This window comes from Cyprinus carpio, chromosome A7 (genome assembly GCF_018340385.1).
Source record: "Cyprinus carpio isolate SPL01 chromosome A7, ASM1834038v1, whole genome shotgun sequence".
Lineage (NCBI taxonomy): Eukaryota > Metazoa > Chordata > Actinopteri > Cypriniformes > Cyprinidae > Cyprinus > Cyprinus carpio.
The window spans coordinates 45,949,034-45,967,753 of NC_056578.1; the positions used below are offsets into that span (position 1 = coordinate 45,949,034).

The 18,720-nt window shown below is 45.5% G+C and overlaps 1 protein-coding gene across 12 annotated transcripts in view; it reads right to left on the reverse strand.

The window, feature by feature from the left end:
- Nucleotides 1–18,720, reverse strand: part of LOC109094940 (girdin-like) — a 45,274-nt gene that overhangs the window by 22,926 nt on the left and 3,628 nt on the right. For 11 of the 12 annotated variants that reach the window (XM_042761270.1, XM_042761269.1, XM_042761268.1 and 8 more), the window contains exons 3-22: nt 14,214–14,322; nt 11,855–11,924; nt 9,679–9,737; nt 9,478–9,561; nt 9,263–9,403; nt 8,007–8,170; nt 6,993–7,074; nt 6,242–6,400; nt 6,030–6,176; nt 5,422–5,569; nt 5,113–5,270; nt 4,492–4,629; nt 2,050–3,120; nt 1,846–1,973; nt 1,605–1,743; nt 1,347–1,517; nt 1,104–1,265; nt 578–855; nt 318–461; nt 60–246 (exon numbers count right to left, since the gene is read on the reverse strand). In XM_042761270.1, coding sequence (XP_042617204.1) covers nt 60–246; nt 318–461; nt 578–855; nt 1,104–1,265; nt 1,347–1,517; nt 1,605–1,743; nt 1,846–1,973; nt 2,050–3,120; nt 4,492–4,629; nt 5,113–5,270; nt 5,422–5,569; nt 6,030–6,176; nt 6,242–6,400; nt 6,993–7,074; nt 8,007–8,170; nt 9,263–9,403; nt 9,478–9,561; nt 9,679–9,737; nt 11,855–11,924; nt 14,214–14,322 — 3,739 coding nt within the window. The remainder of the gene's footprint in view (nt 1–59; nt 247–317; nt 462–577; nt 856–1,103; nt 1,266–1,346; nt 1,518–1,604; nt 1,744–1,845; nt 1,974–2,049; nt 3,121–4,491; nt 4,630–5,112; nt 5,271–5,421; nt 5,570–6,029; nt 6,177–6,241; nt 6,401–6,992; nt 7,075–8,006; nt 8,171–9,262; nt 9,404–9,477; nt 9,562–9,678; nt 9,738–11,854; nt 11,925–14,213; nt 14,323–18,720) is intronic. The other variant, XM_042761272.1, reaches the window with a different exon arrangement.

Sequence of the window (18,720 nt, forward strand, 5' to 3'; positions counted from 1 at the left end):
AAATGAAATTCTGAAGCTCAAGTTTTTGCTGGTGCTGTGTGAGATGGTGAAGTGTGTACCTCGCACTGGTTGGTGAGTTTGGTGGAGGTTATGTCCAGCTGCTGGTACTGTTCTTTGAGTTTGGAGAACTGGGCCTCCAGACGCGTCTGCTCCAGCCGGGCCGTGTTCAGCTGACTCTTGAGGGTCTTATGATCGGTCTGCAGAAGCTCATTGTCCTTCAGGAGCTGCAGGTGCGTGGAGCTCAGCCTGCACACAGGAGAGACGCTCATGAGAGATCGGCCTCAGTCGAGAGAGACACTGCTCATCCTGACACTCACGTGTGGAGCTCCTCGCTGAGCCTCTGGTACTGTGCGGCCGTGTCCTGATGGCTCTTGCTGTCGGAGATCATCTTCTCTCGCTCAGCTGTGAGTTCTCTCTCCAGCTGCTCCAGCTCGGTCTTCTGCTTCAGCAGCTGATTGTACCTGCGCACACACACACACACACACACACACACACACACACACACACACAGGTCCTCCGCTGTCTAAGATCGTATATGTGATTGCTGAATGAATGGTGAGGGTCGTGGTGTCTGCACCTGTTCTCCAGGCTGCGGTGCTGCAGCTCCAGGCTCTTGTGGCCGCTCTTCAGCTCTCCGTGTTTGCCGATCAGATCCTCGTACTCCGAGGCCTGTCTCTCGTGCAGCGCAGACAGCTTCTCGTGGTCGCGCAGCAGCAGATCGTAGACCGTGCGCAGTTCCTCCTTCTCTCGAATGGCCACGTCCCTCTCGCTCTCTGTGCCGGACTGCTGCGTCTGCAGCTGAGCATTCTGGGACATGAGAGCGGCGCTCTGAGAGCTCAGCGTCGAGTTCTCCACCTGCCAGCACATCATAATCACTCTCTCGCTTCAACACTCAAAGTGCGCTTCTGGTAAATGAGCACACGGCAGCAGGGTAATAACATCAATTTAAGAGTTGAAGATCGTTTTGTGCAACCCTCAGGGGCCTGAAAAGCTTTCACGACCAAATCCTGTTACAGTCATGAGGAGAAACATCTATCACACCCTTTCTCTCAGAGCGAGGGCCGCGCTGGACTGGATAACTGGGCGAGGAGAGCGACTCTGACCTGTAGTTTGGCGTTCTGTGTTTGTAGTGTGGTGTTGTTCTCCTGTAGGGACGCGGTCTGTCTCTGAAGAGCTAGTATCTGCGCCTGGAGATTCCCGCTCTGAGACTCCAGCTGCTTTGACTGCGTCCGGAGAGCCTGCTTCTCTGCTTGGAGAGTGGCGTTCTGGACAAACATCAGCACTATCAGCTGTTGTGCTGACATAAACACATTCTGATAGTGATGAGCAGCAGGTGTCCTACATACGTTTCTCTCCACCTCTATGAGCCGGTCTTTGACCTTCAGAAGCTCTCGCGTGGCCTCCTGACTCTCCTTCTCCCATCTGCTCTGTGTGTCCTCCCGTCCTCTTGCAGGCGAGCTCTGAGCCGAACACTCCTCCTCCTGACGCTGGCGCAGAGCCTCGTAGTTCTTCTTCACCTGCAGGTGGACAAAAGTGGGCTTAATAGACACAGTCTAAAGTCACTGTCAACTGCCAAAAAGCCAAGCCAACCCTTAACGGCCAACCGTTTTGAGCTCCTGCCGCAGCTGCTGGTTGAGGTTGGAGGACTCCTGCAGTCGGGCTTCCAGAGCAGCGATCTTCTCCACTTTGATCTCCAGAGAGGACTTCAGAGCAGACTCCAGTTTACACTCTAGAAGTTTAAACCTGAAAAACAAGAAAAACACCATTGATCAGGTGACAGTCATGACTCCAGTATTCATGTAAATTCATAGCAGCCCTGAACTGATCACTCCATGTGTGAATTACCTGTCATCAGAGCTCTCTTCATCACCCAGAAGCCCCTCTTTATTGAGGCCGATCTTCTCAAGCTCATGGGTCAGCTTCTCCAGGTCATTGTTAATCTGCTGGGTCTTTAATTTTTCATTGACAAGCTCCTGCATCAGGAAACATCACAGTAAGAGTCGTGCAAGCAGTCCACAGTCAAGCACGCACCCAGCTAAACGTGTTTACCTCTCTCAGAGTGACCAGGGTCTTCTTGTCTATGGTTGCTTGTTTGACCAGTTCTTTATTGTCCTTCTCCAAGTCTTTCACGTGACCACACATGTCTTTGAGAGCGGTGACCTCCTTGCCCAGCGTGCGGTTCTCCTTCTCCAGATGAGAGATGCGCAGGTTGTCTTCATCGAGTTTGGAGTCTCTGATTTCAGCCTGCTGTCGCAGCCGTTTGTTCTCCTTCTCCAGCTGCTTCTTGTCCTTCTCCAGCTGGTTGTTCTCCTGCTCCAGGGCTGCGTTCTCCTGCGCCAGCTGCTCCAGACCTTTGCTGGAGATCCTCAGCTCCTCCAGGCTCTGCTGCAGGCTCTGGTTCTCCACCTCCGTGTCCTGCAGTTCTCCCTCCAGCTGCTGAAGCTTGCGGCTGCCGTTCTCCAGGGCTTTCTGCAGCCGCTGGTTCTCTGCGTCCAGGCTTTGGTAACTGACTTCCAGACGCTCGTTTTTCTTGGACGAAGCCTTCAGGAGCTCGAGACTCTTTTTGAGTTGGGTTCTCTCGTTCTCCAGCTCTTTGTTCTCCAGCTCCAGCCGAGCAGCCTTTGCTCCAGTGGACCGTAAAGACTCCAGCATGCGCCGGAGCTCCAGGTTTTCTTCATCCAGCTGAGTGTTTTCCTTCTCCAGGACCTCCAGCTGATAGGAAACGTTCCTCAGACCGTCTGCTGCTTTCTTCAGTTTCCTGCTCTCCGCTTCCAGCTCGGCATTCTCCTTCTCCAGCACCTCCACCTTCCCGCAGGTGATGGCGAGAGCAGCGAGACGCTTCTGCAGACTCTCCTTCTCTCGCGCCAGTCGATAAACCTGCAGCTCCAGCTCCTCGGCTCTTTCTCCTTTCTCTTTGTAGTGCTCCAGGTCTTTGCGAAGTTGTTTGCGCTCAAACTCCATCTTGTTGAGCTTGCTGCTGGTCTCTTTGATGGACTCGTGCAGCACGTGGTTTTCTTTCTCGATGTCTTTGACGCGGGCCTCAGCGCTGACCTGAGAGCGCTGCCTGAGAGAGGCGATGGTCTGGTTCAGATGATCGTTCTCCTGTTCCAGACCCTTGACCTGCGTCACGGCCAGACACGGTGTGCCAGGTAACAGAGATCGTTAAACAACGTGCACAGGACCGTTTAAGGCCATCACAAATGTTTTTTTTAAATCTGAAATCCTAGACCAAATCAAATTAGATCATATTCATCTTGTAGTTATGGAGTTCAAGTTTATTTGTCAAACTGTTCTCTAATAACCTGTGAATGGAGGTGATGAAGCGCATGCTGAAACGCACGTGAGGTGATATCTTATGCACATTTAGACCAAACCTGGTGTGTGACGACCATGACCTGAAGGGACTCAAGCAGGGTCCTAATCTGTGTCTGGCTGGACTCGTATATGTCCAGTTGATCGATACCTAATTTATCCATCTAGGCCTCTGTGAATTTTATTGTAAAATACTATATTTTATGGACACATTAATTTATTACGAAACTTGACATGTATCATCAGCAGCATGCCTGAAGGTACTCAAAACTGTTGTTTTTTCTGTAGAAAACTGTTACAAGGAAAGTTTTAAAGTCTGTTAAGTCTGTTACCTTATAGCCTATTCCTATTAGTGTGCTGCTTTGTTTGATATATTTTTTTAATATCGGACCAGAGGCTAAAGTTGAAAATGAGCTGTATTAGTTAAAAACTGGAACATTTATAGAGATGATTAATATCGTGCACTGTCCCTGTATGTCTGAAAAAACTGAGCCAAATACAGTAAAAGTAAACATGGCTTAATGTTCCAGTGCACTACTGCCTTGAAGTTCAGTGATGAAACTACAGCGTGATCAGATAAGTAAAAATAAACTAGTGTAAATCCGCCAGCATGAACCAGTAGGTCCTCTACTGGTAATCTGTCAGCCAGTGAGCTGTCATGCAGCCTTGCTTCTGTGAGCATGCACTGACTCTACCAGTCTGTCCTAATGACACACACAGCACTAAATGGGTAAGCCTTAAACAAATCAGCTCAGACACACTCAGGACATTAGCTCAGTAAACCTAAGGGTGTCCCGGTCCAGGCGCACACAACTGACCAGTTAAATCAGCTCCAGGTACACCTAGCAGGTCAGTGGGCAGTGTTACGCCTAAGCCTCACCTGCGGTTAACAGCTCTCGGTGCTACATCGACATTGTTGGGGCTCGTGTTGTGTGTTTGTGCAGGCATTTATGAATGTTTCACATGTTTGTGTACTTGCTCAGCAGATCCAATCTAAGACCGAATTCATTACCTTGTCATGTCATTACCATGCTAAACCTTCATTCTGTCATGAGAAAGAACTGATATGTCAAACGATTATGACTTCTTCCACGTCTGGAGGACATGGAAATCAAATGAACAGTTATGTGAGCTCAGCAGTGTAAGATGGATGAGATGCAGGGTTGTGTGTGTGTGTACCTGTCTGTCGGAGCTCTGCTGGAGCGTCTCCAGTGTTTTCTCCAGCTGCGTCTTCTCCTTCAGCAGATCTGTGCTCAGACTCTGAGCGCAGCGCAGACTCTCTCTGTCTGCAGTCAGCTCCGCCTGCAGCTGCTCCAGCTGCACAAACACACACCGTCCGTCTGTCTCTGTGTGCTTTATGCACTCATCACATGCTCACAGACATACGGACACACACACACACGCTCATAATGAGCGATCAAACTCGTGTGAGCGGCTAATGCTCCGGAAGCAGCTTAACTGAACCCAAATCAGATTTAACCTCAGATTACTCGCTGCTGAATATGTTCCTGCTCTGAGAGCTGGGTTCCCATTCTGTTCAAACTGTTCTCCTTTCTTTGTGTGAGGAACAGAATTTATTCACAGCTTACTGTCACTATTTGAAGCCACATCAAAATGTACTTCCTTGCTACTATCCCTGGTCTCATCAGCACACATCATTCTAAAGATGATGTTTAGTTTCATAATCCTTCATCAGAATGAAGTCACTCTTATTCTTAGAGACACTTTTCATCATGACTGATGAAATCTAACACTGCATTCAGAAATATCTCCTGAGCCCAGTGTGGAGAAGCGTCTGACCTGCTGGCTGAGTTTCTGCTGGTCTCTCTCCAGGTGGAGCTGTGCGCCGCTCTTCAGCTCCTCCACACTCCTCAGCAGCATCTGATTCTCCTTCTCCAGCTTCAGCAGCTGACTGGACGTCAGGTCCTTCACCTCGTGACCCAGAGACTTCTGCGGCACTGCGCTCACAACACACAACAACACTTACAGTCCAGGGACACCTTCACGCGCAGCGAGCATCTCGTTTAGAAAACAGTTAACCTTCTTGGCAAAGCATCATAACAGGATTTCTCCCTAAATATGCTGTATATATGTGTGGGCTGAGCGTACCTCCGGTGAGCTCGGGTGTGGTCTTGGAGAGCTGCTCCAGCTCCCAGCCCAGATGCAGAGACTTGTCCATGCTCTGTTTCTGTGCCATCTCCAGCGTCAGGTTCTCCTCCAGCAGCTCCTCCATGCGCTTCCTGTCCACGTCTCGCTCCTGAAACACCCCAGCAGTCATCATCACCACTCACGCTACCGCACATCCTTCTGTCTAGAAGTATTCTTCAGCTTCCAGCTCATTCAGCGAAGCAGCAGCGGTTTAAACAAGCTCATGAGGTCCTGTACTAGGGTTAAGTCATTCATAAAACTGAAGAACTTGACCCACATCACAGTCTGTTTCCATTCAGACAGTGTGATACTGAGCCTTTTTACTAAAGAGTCATTTATCAACACAAGAGTGGTTCAGAGAGTGCAGATGTGTGTTTGTCTCTGGCAGAGCAAGCGTGGACCTCAGGGAATATAGATATATCATACAATTTAATCTGAATACAGCAAACAACACATGCACAACGCTGCTTAAATAATTATTATTTTACATAATATCCAAGTATTCAGAGACTGATGGTGTATGACTGAGTTTCACACTAGTGATCTGCGGTACTGATGGACTCTCTCACCGTCTCCAGGTCATGGATCGTGTTCTGAAGCAGCAGGTTCTCCTTCTCCAGCTCGTGCTGTTTATCAGAGCGAGCTCTGTACGACTCCAGCTGGTCCTCCAGCATGCTCTTGGTCTCCAGCAGCACCTGATTGTCCTCCTTCAGTTCCTGCATGAACACAGGTGATCAGTCCCTGAGCGCCCCCAGCGCTCCTCCCGAACACAGGCACGCACCTCCACTCTGGTCCGGTAGAACTCCACGTCCTGGAGCTTCTCTTTGTAGCGCGTCACTTCACTCTCCAGTCTGTCCGCCCTGATGGCCTTCTCTCGGAGCGCGTCCAGCTCGTCCCGGTACGCCCGCAGTGACCGCACGTCACACAGCACCTGCAGGTTCTGACACGCAATACCACCTTTACATACACACAAACCTGTGCTTGGAGCAGATGGAATGAACATTCAGACAGTCCAAAGTACAGACATCTCTGTTAATCTGCTCCTAACACATCATTATTAAATGGTCAACCTTTCAGTCACAGAAAAAACTATGAACTTTCATGAAAAATACCATAAGCTTGTGCAGCATCTGGTTATAAGAACCACAGATATCCATGGTATGGCTCTTTGATGATCTATATATAATTTCATTTACAGTATGCAGAAATATGGTGCCTTTTTATTTGCCATGTGCAGAATTATCTAACATTAATGGTGAGCTAAATGCTGGACTACTGCAGATGTAGATATTCACACTGTACGGAAAAAGCAGCATAAAGCCTTTTCAAAATGTAACTTCTTATACTCTAAATGATGACAGAACTGTGATGTAGGGGTGAACTATCGCTTTAAGAGGCTGAGGGTTTATTCCTCACTATCAGACAGTGATACAAACACACGTGTGAGCACAGCTCTGGCGTGTAAGCAGTTAAAGGAGCGAGGGACTCGGGAGATGTAGCGAAGCGGAGTGTTTTGCAGCGATGGGCCTCACTTCCTGCTGCAGTCTCTTGAGCTCCGTCTCCACGTGCTCCAGCTCCTGTCTGCAGTCCAGCAGCTGCTCGCTCTTCTCCTCTCTGAAACAGCAGCGTTACAGCAGTGTTAGTGGAGCTGCAGTCTTCTCTGCAGCAGAAAACATCTTCTAATCAGCTTTACTGCAGAGCTGTGACCACGTCTGATTAACTGTGCAGCAACAGAATGAGCCAGCGCTGTGATCAGTGGAGCTGGGTGATTATAGAGTGTCCTCCTTTACCCTGCAGTGAAGCAGGTGAAGAGCCTCCTTCTAGATCTGCAGAACACAGTGTGCAAGCTCTTCTAATAAAGCCATGTGTTTAAATGCTCGTACACAATCTCTCATCCACTTACACATGACTTGAGACTTCTGTTATCTCTGCATTAGAAAATAAACTTCATACGCAGGCTGCCCAACATTTTTTACATTTTAACTGAAGAACCACTGACTTTCTCACCTGTACCCAACAATGAGAATCACATCATCTGTTCAGTGTACTGCAGGGTGAAACTTTAGTTTAACTGTCTGTTTCATAATATGTAACTATGCTTCGGAGTTAAAAACAAATGCATCTGATTTCAGTGATCACAACCAGACAGTGGTTTTATATTTGACGTTCCCCTGAACTAATGTCCTGAGCATGGTAATGGTTATTTCATCAATAATTCAGTCTCAGTTCTCATTAGAAGAGTGAGTGAGTTCTGTTCATCTTCAGTGCAGCTCTGAGCATCAGATCTCTGACCTCTGACCTCACCTTCATTGCCTCTGTAGCCTTGAGATCTGTTTGTCTGAGTTGTGGTTTTGATTATGATCGTCGTCAGTTTTTTTCACAATGCTTCAGTTTTAGAGCTGTTGCTCAGGTGGTTCCAGTAAACAGCAGTGATGCACCTGAGAGCTACTTCCCCTGCCCTCCAGCACTTCCTCTCTATTGTCTCCGCACAGAGGGGAAGCTGAGTAACTGATGGAGCAGTAAAAGTGTGATTCTCAGATACTCACAGCTCCTGCCGCAGGCGTCTGATCCTGGCTTTAGCGTCGGCCAGCTCCACCGACAGATGCTGCACGCTCTCTGTGCGTCTCATGCTGGACGAGTCTCCGGGCGATGGGGCGCTGTGAAGAGAGACGAGCCCACTGTCCCGCTCCAGAGTCAGAGACACGATCGTCTGACCACACACACACACACAGCATCATGGGTATTAAAGCAGCATATACGAGTCTGTGAGGACGTCCTGCTTCACTCTTCACTTCACTGTAAAGGGCTTCCAGAACTAGTTTTGTATCATCCTGTAATACTGACACACACTTCATGATTCAATTCAATTCAATTTGCTTCCAACCTTGATTTGATTTGACTCAATATCAATTGATTTGGTTATATGTCAGATAAAATACATCAGTTTTTCTCAAAGCAAAAAGAATCTCAACTAAATCGATCGGTCATGCCACATTAAAGAAATATTATTTGAATTTTGTCCTAAAATGTACAGAATTTGAAGGCTGAGACTTTATATCATATCAAAAAAAATACAAAGCACAAAGATTATTGTGATTATTGGTTTGCAGGCCCCCTACAAATAATGTTCAGAGAGGTTTTGTTCAAGCATCAACTCAAAACAGCACTAAAAGATAAGTGATAATGTACATCGCTGAATAACCCCGACGCCAAGCGGAGGCTCTTCAGTGATAACCACCGGCTGGATGTACATTATCCTGCTTATTACACGGCTACCTGCCTCATAAGTACATAATTAGACACAAAATATTGATCTGAGTTGAAATATTTGAATGCAAAGCTTCTATGAACACAGCAGTTGCAAGCAAGCAGCAAGTCCAAACTAGACGGACATTTAAGGGAAAGGGTGCAGTCATACACTTATTACACAACAATATTTTATTAGCTAAACAAACACAAAGCTTCCACAAAGAAAAACAGTTCCTGGCAAGAGTACAGCACTGACTTCAGTTACCGGTTGAGCCTGTGTTATCAGCTTTTACTGGTTGTTATCGAGGGGTATCAGACCTCAGAATGTAGCAACTGACCAATCAGAATCAAGTATTCCACAGAGACGCGTAATAAGAATCAATAACAGTTCATCAGGATGAGAATCAAATCGAGTCATGGATATTGTCAACCCAGCTTTATTATATGTTAGATATAAGCCTGCAGTCAGTGAGCGAGTCACATGGGCATTCATTGACCACACGTGTGTGTGTGTGTGTGTGTGTGTGTGTGTGTGTGTGTGTGTGTGTGTTACCTCAGCGTGCTGGTCTCTCTCGTCAACGAGGCGCTTGAGGTTAAAGGTCAGCTGTCTGAAGACAGCATCTTTATCGTGTGGGACGCACTCGCTCTCTTCCACACACTGAAGGTCAAACACATTCTCCTGGTTTTGGGTCACCTGCACACACACACGCAGAGGGTCAGAGGTCAGCTGTCCAATGAGCGCGGCTCGTGACGTCATGTGACACACACCTCCTGAATATGAGCAGCGATGGCTGCCCGTGTGTCAAAGTCCAGCATCTGGATCCGGTCGATGTAGTCCTCCTTCCTGTTACACTGAGACACACACACACATAGAGAAAGAGAGTCGTGAACACTGATCATGTGTGTATGTGTGTATGTGAGACAGAGAGAGAGTGTGTGTGTGTGTGTGTGTGTGTGTGTGTGTGTCACCTGTACAGCACAGCCCAGCAGCAGCAGCAGGATCTTCCTCATCTCCTCCAGTCCTTGCTCTGAGAACACACACACATCCAGATCAACACACGCTGAACTCTGACTCCACACCAGCTCTTCAGCATTATGTCTAATGTGGAGCACACGCTGAAGACTGAAGTGAAGCTGTGACATACGACTGAGGTTCATCATGTGTGTACTGTGTGCTGCAGCACCACTGCACACGCTTCCAGATGTCTGTTTCTCTTCAGACATTCTGCTGAACTGCATGCTGCCATACATCACACTTCCATGAGCTATTAGTCATCAAGAACTGAATTCTACTGAATTCTAATTTTCTGAGTGGAAAGGTTATAGTCTATTAAAAAGGTCTGGTAGCAGTCCTGCTCCACATGTACATACTATGTACTCGTTATAGTAACTGCAATAACTGGGTAATAACTAGGTAATAACCCTGAACCTTAACCTAATCCTAACTTAACTCTTGTGGACACCTTATATTACCAGTACGTTCTTAGGTAAGCACACTATAAGTACAGGTCAGTGCACAGACTGCACAATAAAGTGCAACCCAAACTTTTTGTTGTTTTTTTAGGTCACTATATGAACTACCATTATACGTTCACTGTGCAGTTAGCTGCTTTCGGAGTTAAGGCTGTTTCAGCCTGTAAGTGGATCTGTGACAGGCAGGATGGAAAGCAACAGAGAGAGCGCCGGTGCTGCTGGACTCTGGTGTCACTGTGACTGTGTTCTTCTCAGAGGAGCAGTCCTGAGACTGCAGCGAGTGTGAGGCAAGAGTGAGAGCGAGGCGAGTGTGAGGCGAGAGCGATAGTGAGGCGAGAGCGAGTTGAGAGTGAGATGCGAGTGAGGCGAGAGTGAGGTGAGAGTGAGGCATGAGCGAGAGTGAGGTGAGAGTGAGGTGAGAGTGAGGTGAGAGTGTGGCGAGAGTGAGGTGAGAGTGAGGTGAGAGTGTGGCGAGAGTGAGGTGAGAGTGAGGCGAGGGCGAGAGTGAGGTGAGAGTGAGGCGAGAGCGAGGTGAGAGTGAGGTGAGAGTGAGGCGAGAGCGAGAGTGAGGCGAGAGTGAGATGAGAGTGAGGTGAGAGTGACATGAGAGTTAGGCAAGAGCAAGAGTGAGGCGAGAGCAAACCAAGAGCGAGGTGAGAGTGAGGCGAGAGCAAGAGTGAGGCGAGAGCAAGAGTGAGGCGAGAGTAAGGGGAGAGTGAGATAAAAGTGAGAATGAGGTGAGAGTGAGGCGAGAGTAAGGTGAGAGTGAGGTGAGCCGAGAGTGAGGTGAGAGTGAGGCGAGAGTGAGGTGAGAGTGAGGCGAGAGTGAGGTGAGAGTGAGGCGAGAGTGAGGTGAGAGTGAGGCGAGAGTGAGGTGAGAGTAAGGCGAAAGCGAGAGTGAGCGAGGTGAGAGTGAGGCAAGAGCGAGAGTGAGGCGAGAGTGAGGTGAGAGAGTGAGGCGAGAGTGAGGTGAGAGCGAGAGTGAGGTGAGAGTGAGGTGAGAGCGAGGTGAGAGTGAGGCAAGAGCGAGAGTGAGGCGAGAGTGAGGTGAGAGAGTGAGGCGAGAGTGAGGTGAGAGTGAGGTGAGAGCGAGAATGAGGTGAGAGTGAGGCGAGAGCGAGGTGAGAGTGAGGCGAGGTGAGAGTGAGGCAAGAGCGAGAGTGAGGCGAGAGTGAGATGAGAGTGAGATGAGAGTGAGGTGAGAGTGAGGCGAGTGAGGTGAGAGTGAGGCGAGTGAGGTAAGAGTGAGGCGAGAGTGAGGTGAGAGTGAGGCGAGAGTGAGAGTGAGGTGAGGCGAGAGTGAGGTGAGAGTGAGGCGAAAGCGAGAGTGAGATGAGAGTGAGAGCGAGGTGAGAGTGAGGCAAGAGCGAGAGTGAGGTGAGAGCGAGAGCGGGGCGAGAGTGAGAGTGAGGTGAGAGCGGGGTGAGAGTGAGGCGAGAGCGAGGTGAGAGTGAGGCGAGAGCGAGAGTGAGATGAGAGTGAGAGCGAGGTGAGAGTGAGGCAAGAGCGAGAGTGAGGTGAGAGTGAGGTGAGAGCGAGAGTGAGGTGAGAGTGAGGTGAGAGCGAGGCGAGAGTGAGGCGAGAGCGAGGTGAGAGTGAGGCGAGAGCGAGGTGAGAGTGAGGCGAGAGCGAGAGTGAGGCGAGAGCGATGTGAGAGTGAAGCGAGACCTACCACTGAGAGGAGTCCTGCCCAGCACCAGCACGTCAGGAAGTGGCATCACCACCAGCTGCTGCAGTGTCTCCTGGAACAGAACCAGACTCAATCAGTTGACCAGTTCTCATCTGGTCTACATGAATGAACAGGTCACTGTTTCTGTGGAGTGACAGTATTCAGATCCAGCATCAGCTGCTTGTGCTCCAACAGGAGCACGCACACTCACTGGCTCACTCACTCTCTCACACACACACACACACACACGCAGACACACACACACACACACACACTCTCTCTCACATACACACTCACACATGTTTGTTTTTGTGAAAAGTGGGTCATTCCATAGGCATAATGGTTTTTATACTGTACAAACTGTATGTGCTATTGCCCTACACCAACACTACACCTAACCCTACCCCTTACAGGAAACTTTGTGCATTTTTACTTTCTCAAACAAACTCATTCTGTATGGTTTATAAGCGTTTTGAAAAATGGGGACATGGGTTATGTCCTCATAAGTCACACTCTCCTTGTAATACCTGTGCCATACTAGGGGTGTAAATCGGATGGTTCGTCACGATACGATTCAATATCGATTCTCATACCCAGCGATACGATATTTGCCTGTAGGAAAGATTTTTAGCACTGAGCCCATAGTAGCAGCCTACCTCAAAAAATTCTACGATACGATTACGATTCGATTCGATACAGAAGTATATCGATCGATATATCGATATTTTGATATTATACATCTATTTTAAACAACCATCTACATTTTTATTAACTCACAAATGCAACCAAAATATATAACATAAACATTTATCTTTAGATTTTCACATTGTGTCCCTCAATTGGGACATTCACAACAAAAAAATAGGCCTACACATTCTTTTTTTTCTTTTTTTATAATACAGAAAATAAATAATTTAAAAACAATTCTGGCTGCTACTATGAGCTCAGTGCTAAAAATCTTTTCTACAGGTAACCAAATTACAAGCAATAGCAGAAAATAAATACAATACAACAAAGACAACTTCAATAAACTTTAAAACAGTTAAATAAACTGCTTTTCAGCTCAGTCTAAAATACATTTTAAGGTATGGTACAGTAATGTAGTAATCAAATGTAAAATAACTGCATAGTCTTCAAATTAAATATAGATTAATCATTTTTGATTTTACAAAGGTTATTTAGTCAGGAGCAGTGAGCACTTGTGTTTTTCTTTGACAGCATTAGATTTATTATTAGTTTGCTTTCACTTTAAGAACCATGCACGGATTTAATATACACATGCCTTTTCTTTCTGAACTGTTGACGCTAAGACATATGCCTAAACGACTGTTTTCTAGGAAATTCGCCAAAACGCGCATTTTGATGTAATTTTGTCTGTATTTATTCATCCATGCACAAAAAAAGCGGAAGAGAGCTCAATTTAGTATTCGCGTGTGCGGCTGTCTGTGTGCGCGCGCGCGCTTCAGATGTGTGCGCTGAAAACTTCTCACACAGAACTCGACTGTTCCACAAAAAATCCCGAGCATCTTGTGCCTTTGAGCAGTCCTAATACCGAGTCCTGATCCGCGAGTTTGAGCGAGAATGCACGCGTTGGCGGTAATGCATAAATGGACATTATGTGAAAATGTGGAAAGTGCCAAATAAGGTGCCTATTTATAATACAGATATCGATATTTTACGTGTGGCATCTAGGCATCGTATCGTCAGACATCGTATCGATGTATCGATCCATATTGATGAATCATTACACTCCTATGTCATACCCATGACATTATACAAAGTTGTGTCCTGATATGACACAAAAACACACACACACACACACACACACACTCACTCACTCACTCACTCACAGACACACACTCTCTCACACACACACACACTCACTCACACACACACACACACACACACACACACACATACACACACACTCACACACACACAGACGTGCAGCTACACACTGAGGTCAGTCATTATCTCAGCAGCTGCTATGAGCGGAACGCAGCACAGACTCACGTCACACACGTCAGTTACAGGATGCTCAGTGAACAAACAGTCATGTTCCGCTCTGAAGCTCAGCGCAGGCTTGAGCCACATGAACTACTACTGACCCATCAGCTGCTAACTCCTGCTCCAGCGCTGAACATATGATTACTGAGAGGCAAAGCAGCGCTCATGACTGACGCGTGTGAGAACAGTAGAGCGTGAAGCACACACTTTCAGGATTGACAGCTGTATGACTGACAATGATAACCATAGCAGTGTATCTGCATTTCTAACACCAGACTGATACAGCTGCTACAACAATACTGATCTAACAACACATGCTGATGATGTGGTGTGAATGTGTTGGGTGTGAGATCACCTGATAGCAGGACCTGATCTGCTGCACGAGGAGGGACAGGTTCTGGACGCGCAGCGTCGGCTCGTTCTTGACCTTCCTGTGGACTCTCTGGACGCTGCTCTTTGGGTTTCTGTCAGAACAAACCACACAGACGTTCAGCTCAGCACACCAGACATTTCTGCTTCTTATTTTTAGCAATCTGTTTATTTTTTTCATCAAATGTCAAGTTTTTATTCAGAAGAATATTTTTCCTGTAATTTCTTTCTCCAGGCTTGTGGGAAAGATTTGGGATTAAACGATTAACACAAAGCACTGTACGCTCTCCAAACACACGCAGGCAGTACGCTCAGAAGACCCACATCCACATTCCAATAGAAACCACATTTCTTTCCAGTGTACAGAATGCGATTGGACTTTTTCATCTTCAGAACCGAATGGTGCTTTAATGTGAGCAACAGCACGAGCACGGATAGGCTGATTCTGTCATGTGACGCCTCATTTATAGGGATGCAACGATACCATTTAAAAAAAAAATATATATATATACATATATATATACCAATACCAGCGCAGCTTTTTTTTTTTTACATCAATGTAGAATTTCTATACTTCTCTGTGTTGACCTGATCGTCACTCTTTTGTGTGTTAAACACAATCTACTACATATACACAACTTTATTTGAATGAAAAATATATCATCATAATTTATGACAAAAAACTATTATAGACTAGGTTAGTGGATAATTCAGCAGCAAAAGATACTCTAGAAAAATCATAGGTGTGCACAATAATTTTATAAAATCTAGTGAAACATTTTTATTTACAAATAAAAGTGAATAAGTCTAAAATCTGGTCAAATGTTACACATTGCTCTTTGTATTGTTGTACTGTATTGCTGCACAGCCCTCCGTCAGTACAAAGGGAAGAGATATTGATACGTAGTGTATTAAATCCAAATTAAGCTCAACAATAATACAGAATAATATACACACAATATCTGATTTGGATCGGTCTCTTCTGACCGATACCTGATCCGCAGAAAATGCCAGGATCAGAACCGATACCGATCCTGAGTATCGGATCGATGCATTCCTACTCATTTATTTGCACTAAAGTTTCCAAACACATTTTTATAACGTTTGAAGTGTCGATAGAATTTATGCACTAAAGTTAAATGGCATAAGATTGTGTCGACACTTGAGAAATTTGATTGATAAATGGCATTTCCATCAGCTATATCAGTAAACATTTTGAAGCGCTAAATCTTTTTTCACAAAACAATGCTTGGATGGAGGCCAGGGTACCGACGGTCAGACGTCATGTGATCTGCTGACATCATCACTGGCTGCGTTCACATGCAACCCACTGATCCGTTAGTAATGGGACTGAAAAGCCTTCATGTCCACACCGAGCTCGATGCGAATGCAGTTTCTTTTGGATAGGAAGGAGTGTGTAGACCTTTTCTAATCCAGTCGAGAGGACATGTGAACTCTTGATCGGACTGAAAACTGAATCTGGAAAGTACTGCGCACGTGCATAATGACGTATGATGCGTGGAACAAGCCGCCGTTTTGGTAGAATTAACGGTTAAAATTGACTGTCATATTATTCTAAAACGTTCCTTCCACTCATCGTCTGTGAACTGGAACAAAGTTTCAAATAAAATGAGATTTGCAAATTTAAAAAAAAAAACATATTCACAAATATATATTTATATCACAACCACAACTGTGCCTGGCATTCATCTGTGAACCGTGTCCTGGGCATTTGTGAATTGTGAAACATTTCTTGTGTCAAGACGTGCAGATAATCCACAAATACATGGACTCCACCCACCGTCTGCTCAAGCCAATCAGATAACAGACACTTTTCACTCACCAATCGTAGCACCATCTCACTATAGCCAATCACGCTTTGCTTTACAATCAGCATCTCGTCCAGAGATAACTTCATTCATCTGCACCGGCTCAAATAGATAATTACAATTATAAGGGCTATAAAATGGGTAATGTTACAGTAAAAGATGTTAAAAGTGGACTTCGTTAGACCATTAGACTGTGTATCATGCCAAGCCACAGTATTATACTTGACATGTCTTTGAAAATGCCAGAGAAACAGTGCTTTTAAACAACGCTATACTGATCCAAAAGTGTCATGTTACTCAAGATGGAAAGAAAAGCGTCAATAAGTAACTGCCTAATAAATAACTGAACCCTTCCTCATAATAAACATGTGTTTGTGTAACAGGTTAAACACAGCAGCGTTTCCCAGTGTTTCAGTCAAGCTGAAGTATCAGCTGCTATGGATCTAACGATGGATGAGGTCTTCTGTGGTGGTCAGTTCACACCAGTGATAGAAATTAATCTAACAATCAGTTTAAATCGTTTTTTACATTTGTAAAGCCATTTTTTCTTAAAGTGTGCATCATCTTTTGAGTCAAATTCTTGTATGTAATTAGTTTATTAGAATAATGAGACATTTGGGTTGTTACCAAGCAAATGGTATAAATATCAATAATATTATTCTGTGCAATGCAGAGGAAACACAGAAGCAGCATCTGAAGTGGCATTAGATGTCACACTGTTTAATGCAGCAGAACTCAACCAGCAATCAGCGTGGCACTGCAGGAGCCATGTAGAGATATAAATGAACGATGAACGATGGTTCTGCTCGGAGCATGAAAGTTACAAGTTAGTGAAAATACTGCCAGTGCCAGGTAAACGTAAAGCAGATGATGAATATACTAAAGATTCATAAATACCAAAACAACGTGTGTACACCAGCCACGAGCGGCGTGATTGGACAAGAGCAGACAGAAGCCAGCGATGTTCTGCTGTGGAACAGTGACGGTAAACTGATGCTGTGTTCTACTTCTGATGAACTCCAGCGCTCTGACACAAAGAACCATGGCAAATATTCATAAGAGAATCATGAAAAAATAGCTTCCTCAAAAATATTGTTCAGCTCAAAATATTGTGCAGTTTTCAACATTGATAATAATCAGACATGTTTCTTGAGCAGCAAATCATCATATTAGAATGATTTCTGAAGATCATGTGACACTGAAGACTGGAGTAATGATGCTGGAAATACAGCTGCACATCACAGTAGCCTACGTGTTAAAACATTCAAATAGATCATGTAAATGTACAATACTTTAAAATATTACAGTGTTTACTGTATTTTTAATAAACAAATGTAGCCTTGGTGACCATAAGAGACTTTACAAAATATATATATATATTTATTTGAAAACATTTTTCTCTACACAAGGGGGCCCCGGCAGAAAAAGTTTGGGAACCACTGCCAACTCAAACACACAATAATACATTTAATTAAATTTAATTCATACAGGCCTACCTCAGGTTGACGTTTGCACTTTTTGAGAAAAACAGACTTTTCAGGTCTATGTCCAATCCCTCACTTTTTCTAGTTATATAAGCTTAAAATATTTTGCCTGTCATTTCTTTTTCTCATATTGCAATATATCGCTATCACCTGGACAGTGTAAAATATCATGATATGAATTTTACCCCATTACACACACCCACACATACACACTCAAACACACACACACAGAGTCTCTCTCACACACACACACACACACAGAGTCACACACACACACACACAGAGTCTCTCTCTCACACACACACACAGAGTCTCTCTCTCTCACACACACACAGAGTCTCTCTCACACACACACACACAGAGTCTCTCTCACACACAGAGTCAGTCACACACACACCGTCACACATTTAGACATTTTTTCACACACACACACAATCTCTCTCTCACACACACACAGAGTCAGTCACACACACACACACACACCCACACCCACACACAGTCACACACACACACACAGAGTCTCTCTCACACAATCACACAAACAGAGTCTCTCTCTCACACACACACACAGCAATCGTCACACACACACACACACACACACACACACACACACACACACACACACAGAGTCTCTCACACACACACAATCTCTCACACAATCACACACACAGAGTCTCACACTCACACACACACACACACTCATCCTCCAGTCACAGACAGGGGTGTAATGCAGTGTCATGATAACATCATCATGGATGTGTGTAGTGTCCTTCACTCAGTTTCAGTCTGATGAAGCAGAGCACCGTTAGAATGACCTCAAATACAATAATAACCCGAGAGAGTATCCCTCTCATATCTGTGTCATATAACGCTTTAGAAACATCAGCACGGTTACAAATGTTACATTGAATATATGCATCAGTTCCATAAACAAGAATGTGTGTTAATATGGGTACATCTGTAGTGACGCTTTAGACTGGATGTGTCTGTTTTTACTGGACTCCACCAATGAAGAGTTCCCCTCGAAGCCCCAGCAGAACTCTCACAGCGCTGATTCATTACTGTAGCTGCCAGTGTGAACGCTTAACAGACCAGAGACAAATATATCATTTTCTTTTTTTGTTCCGGACCAAACAAACCCAGAGACCCGAACTAGAAGTGTGAACACACCCTCATGTTC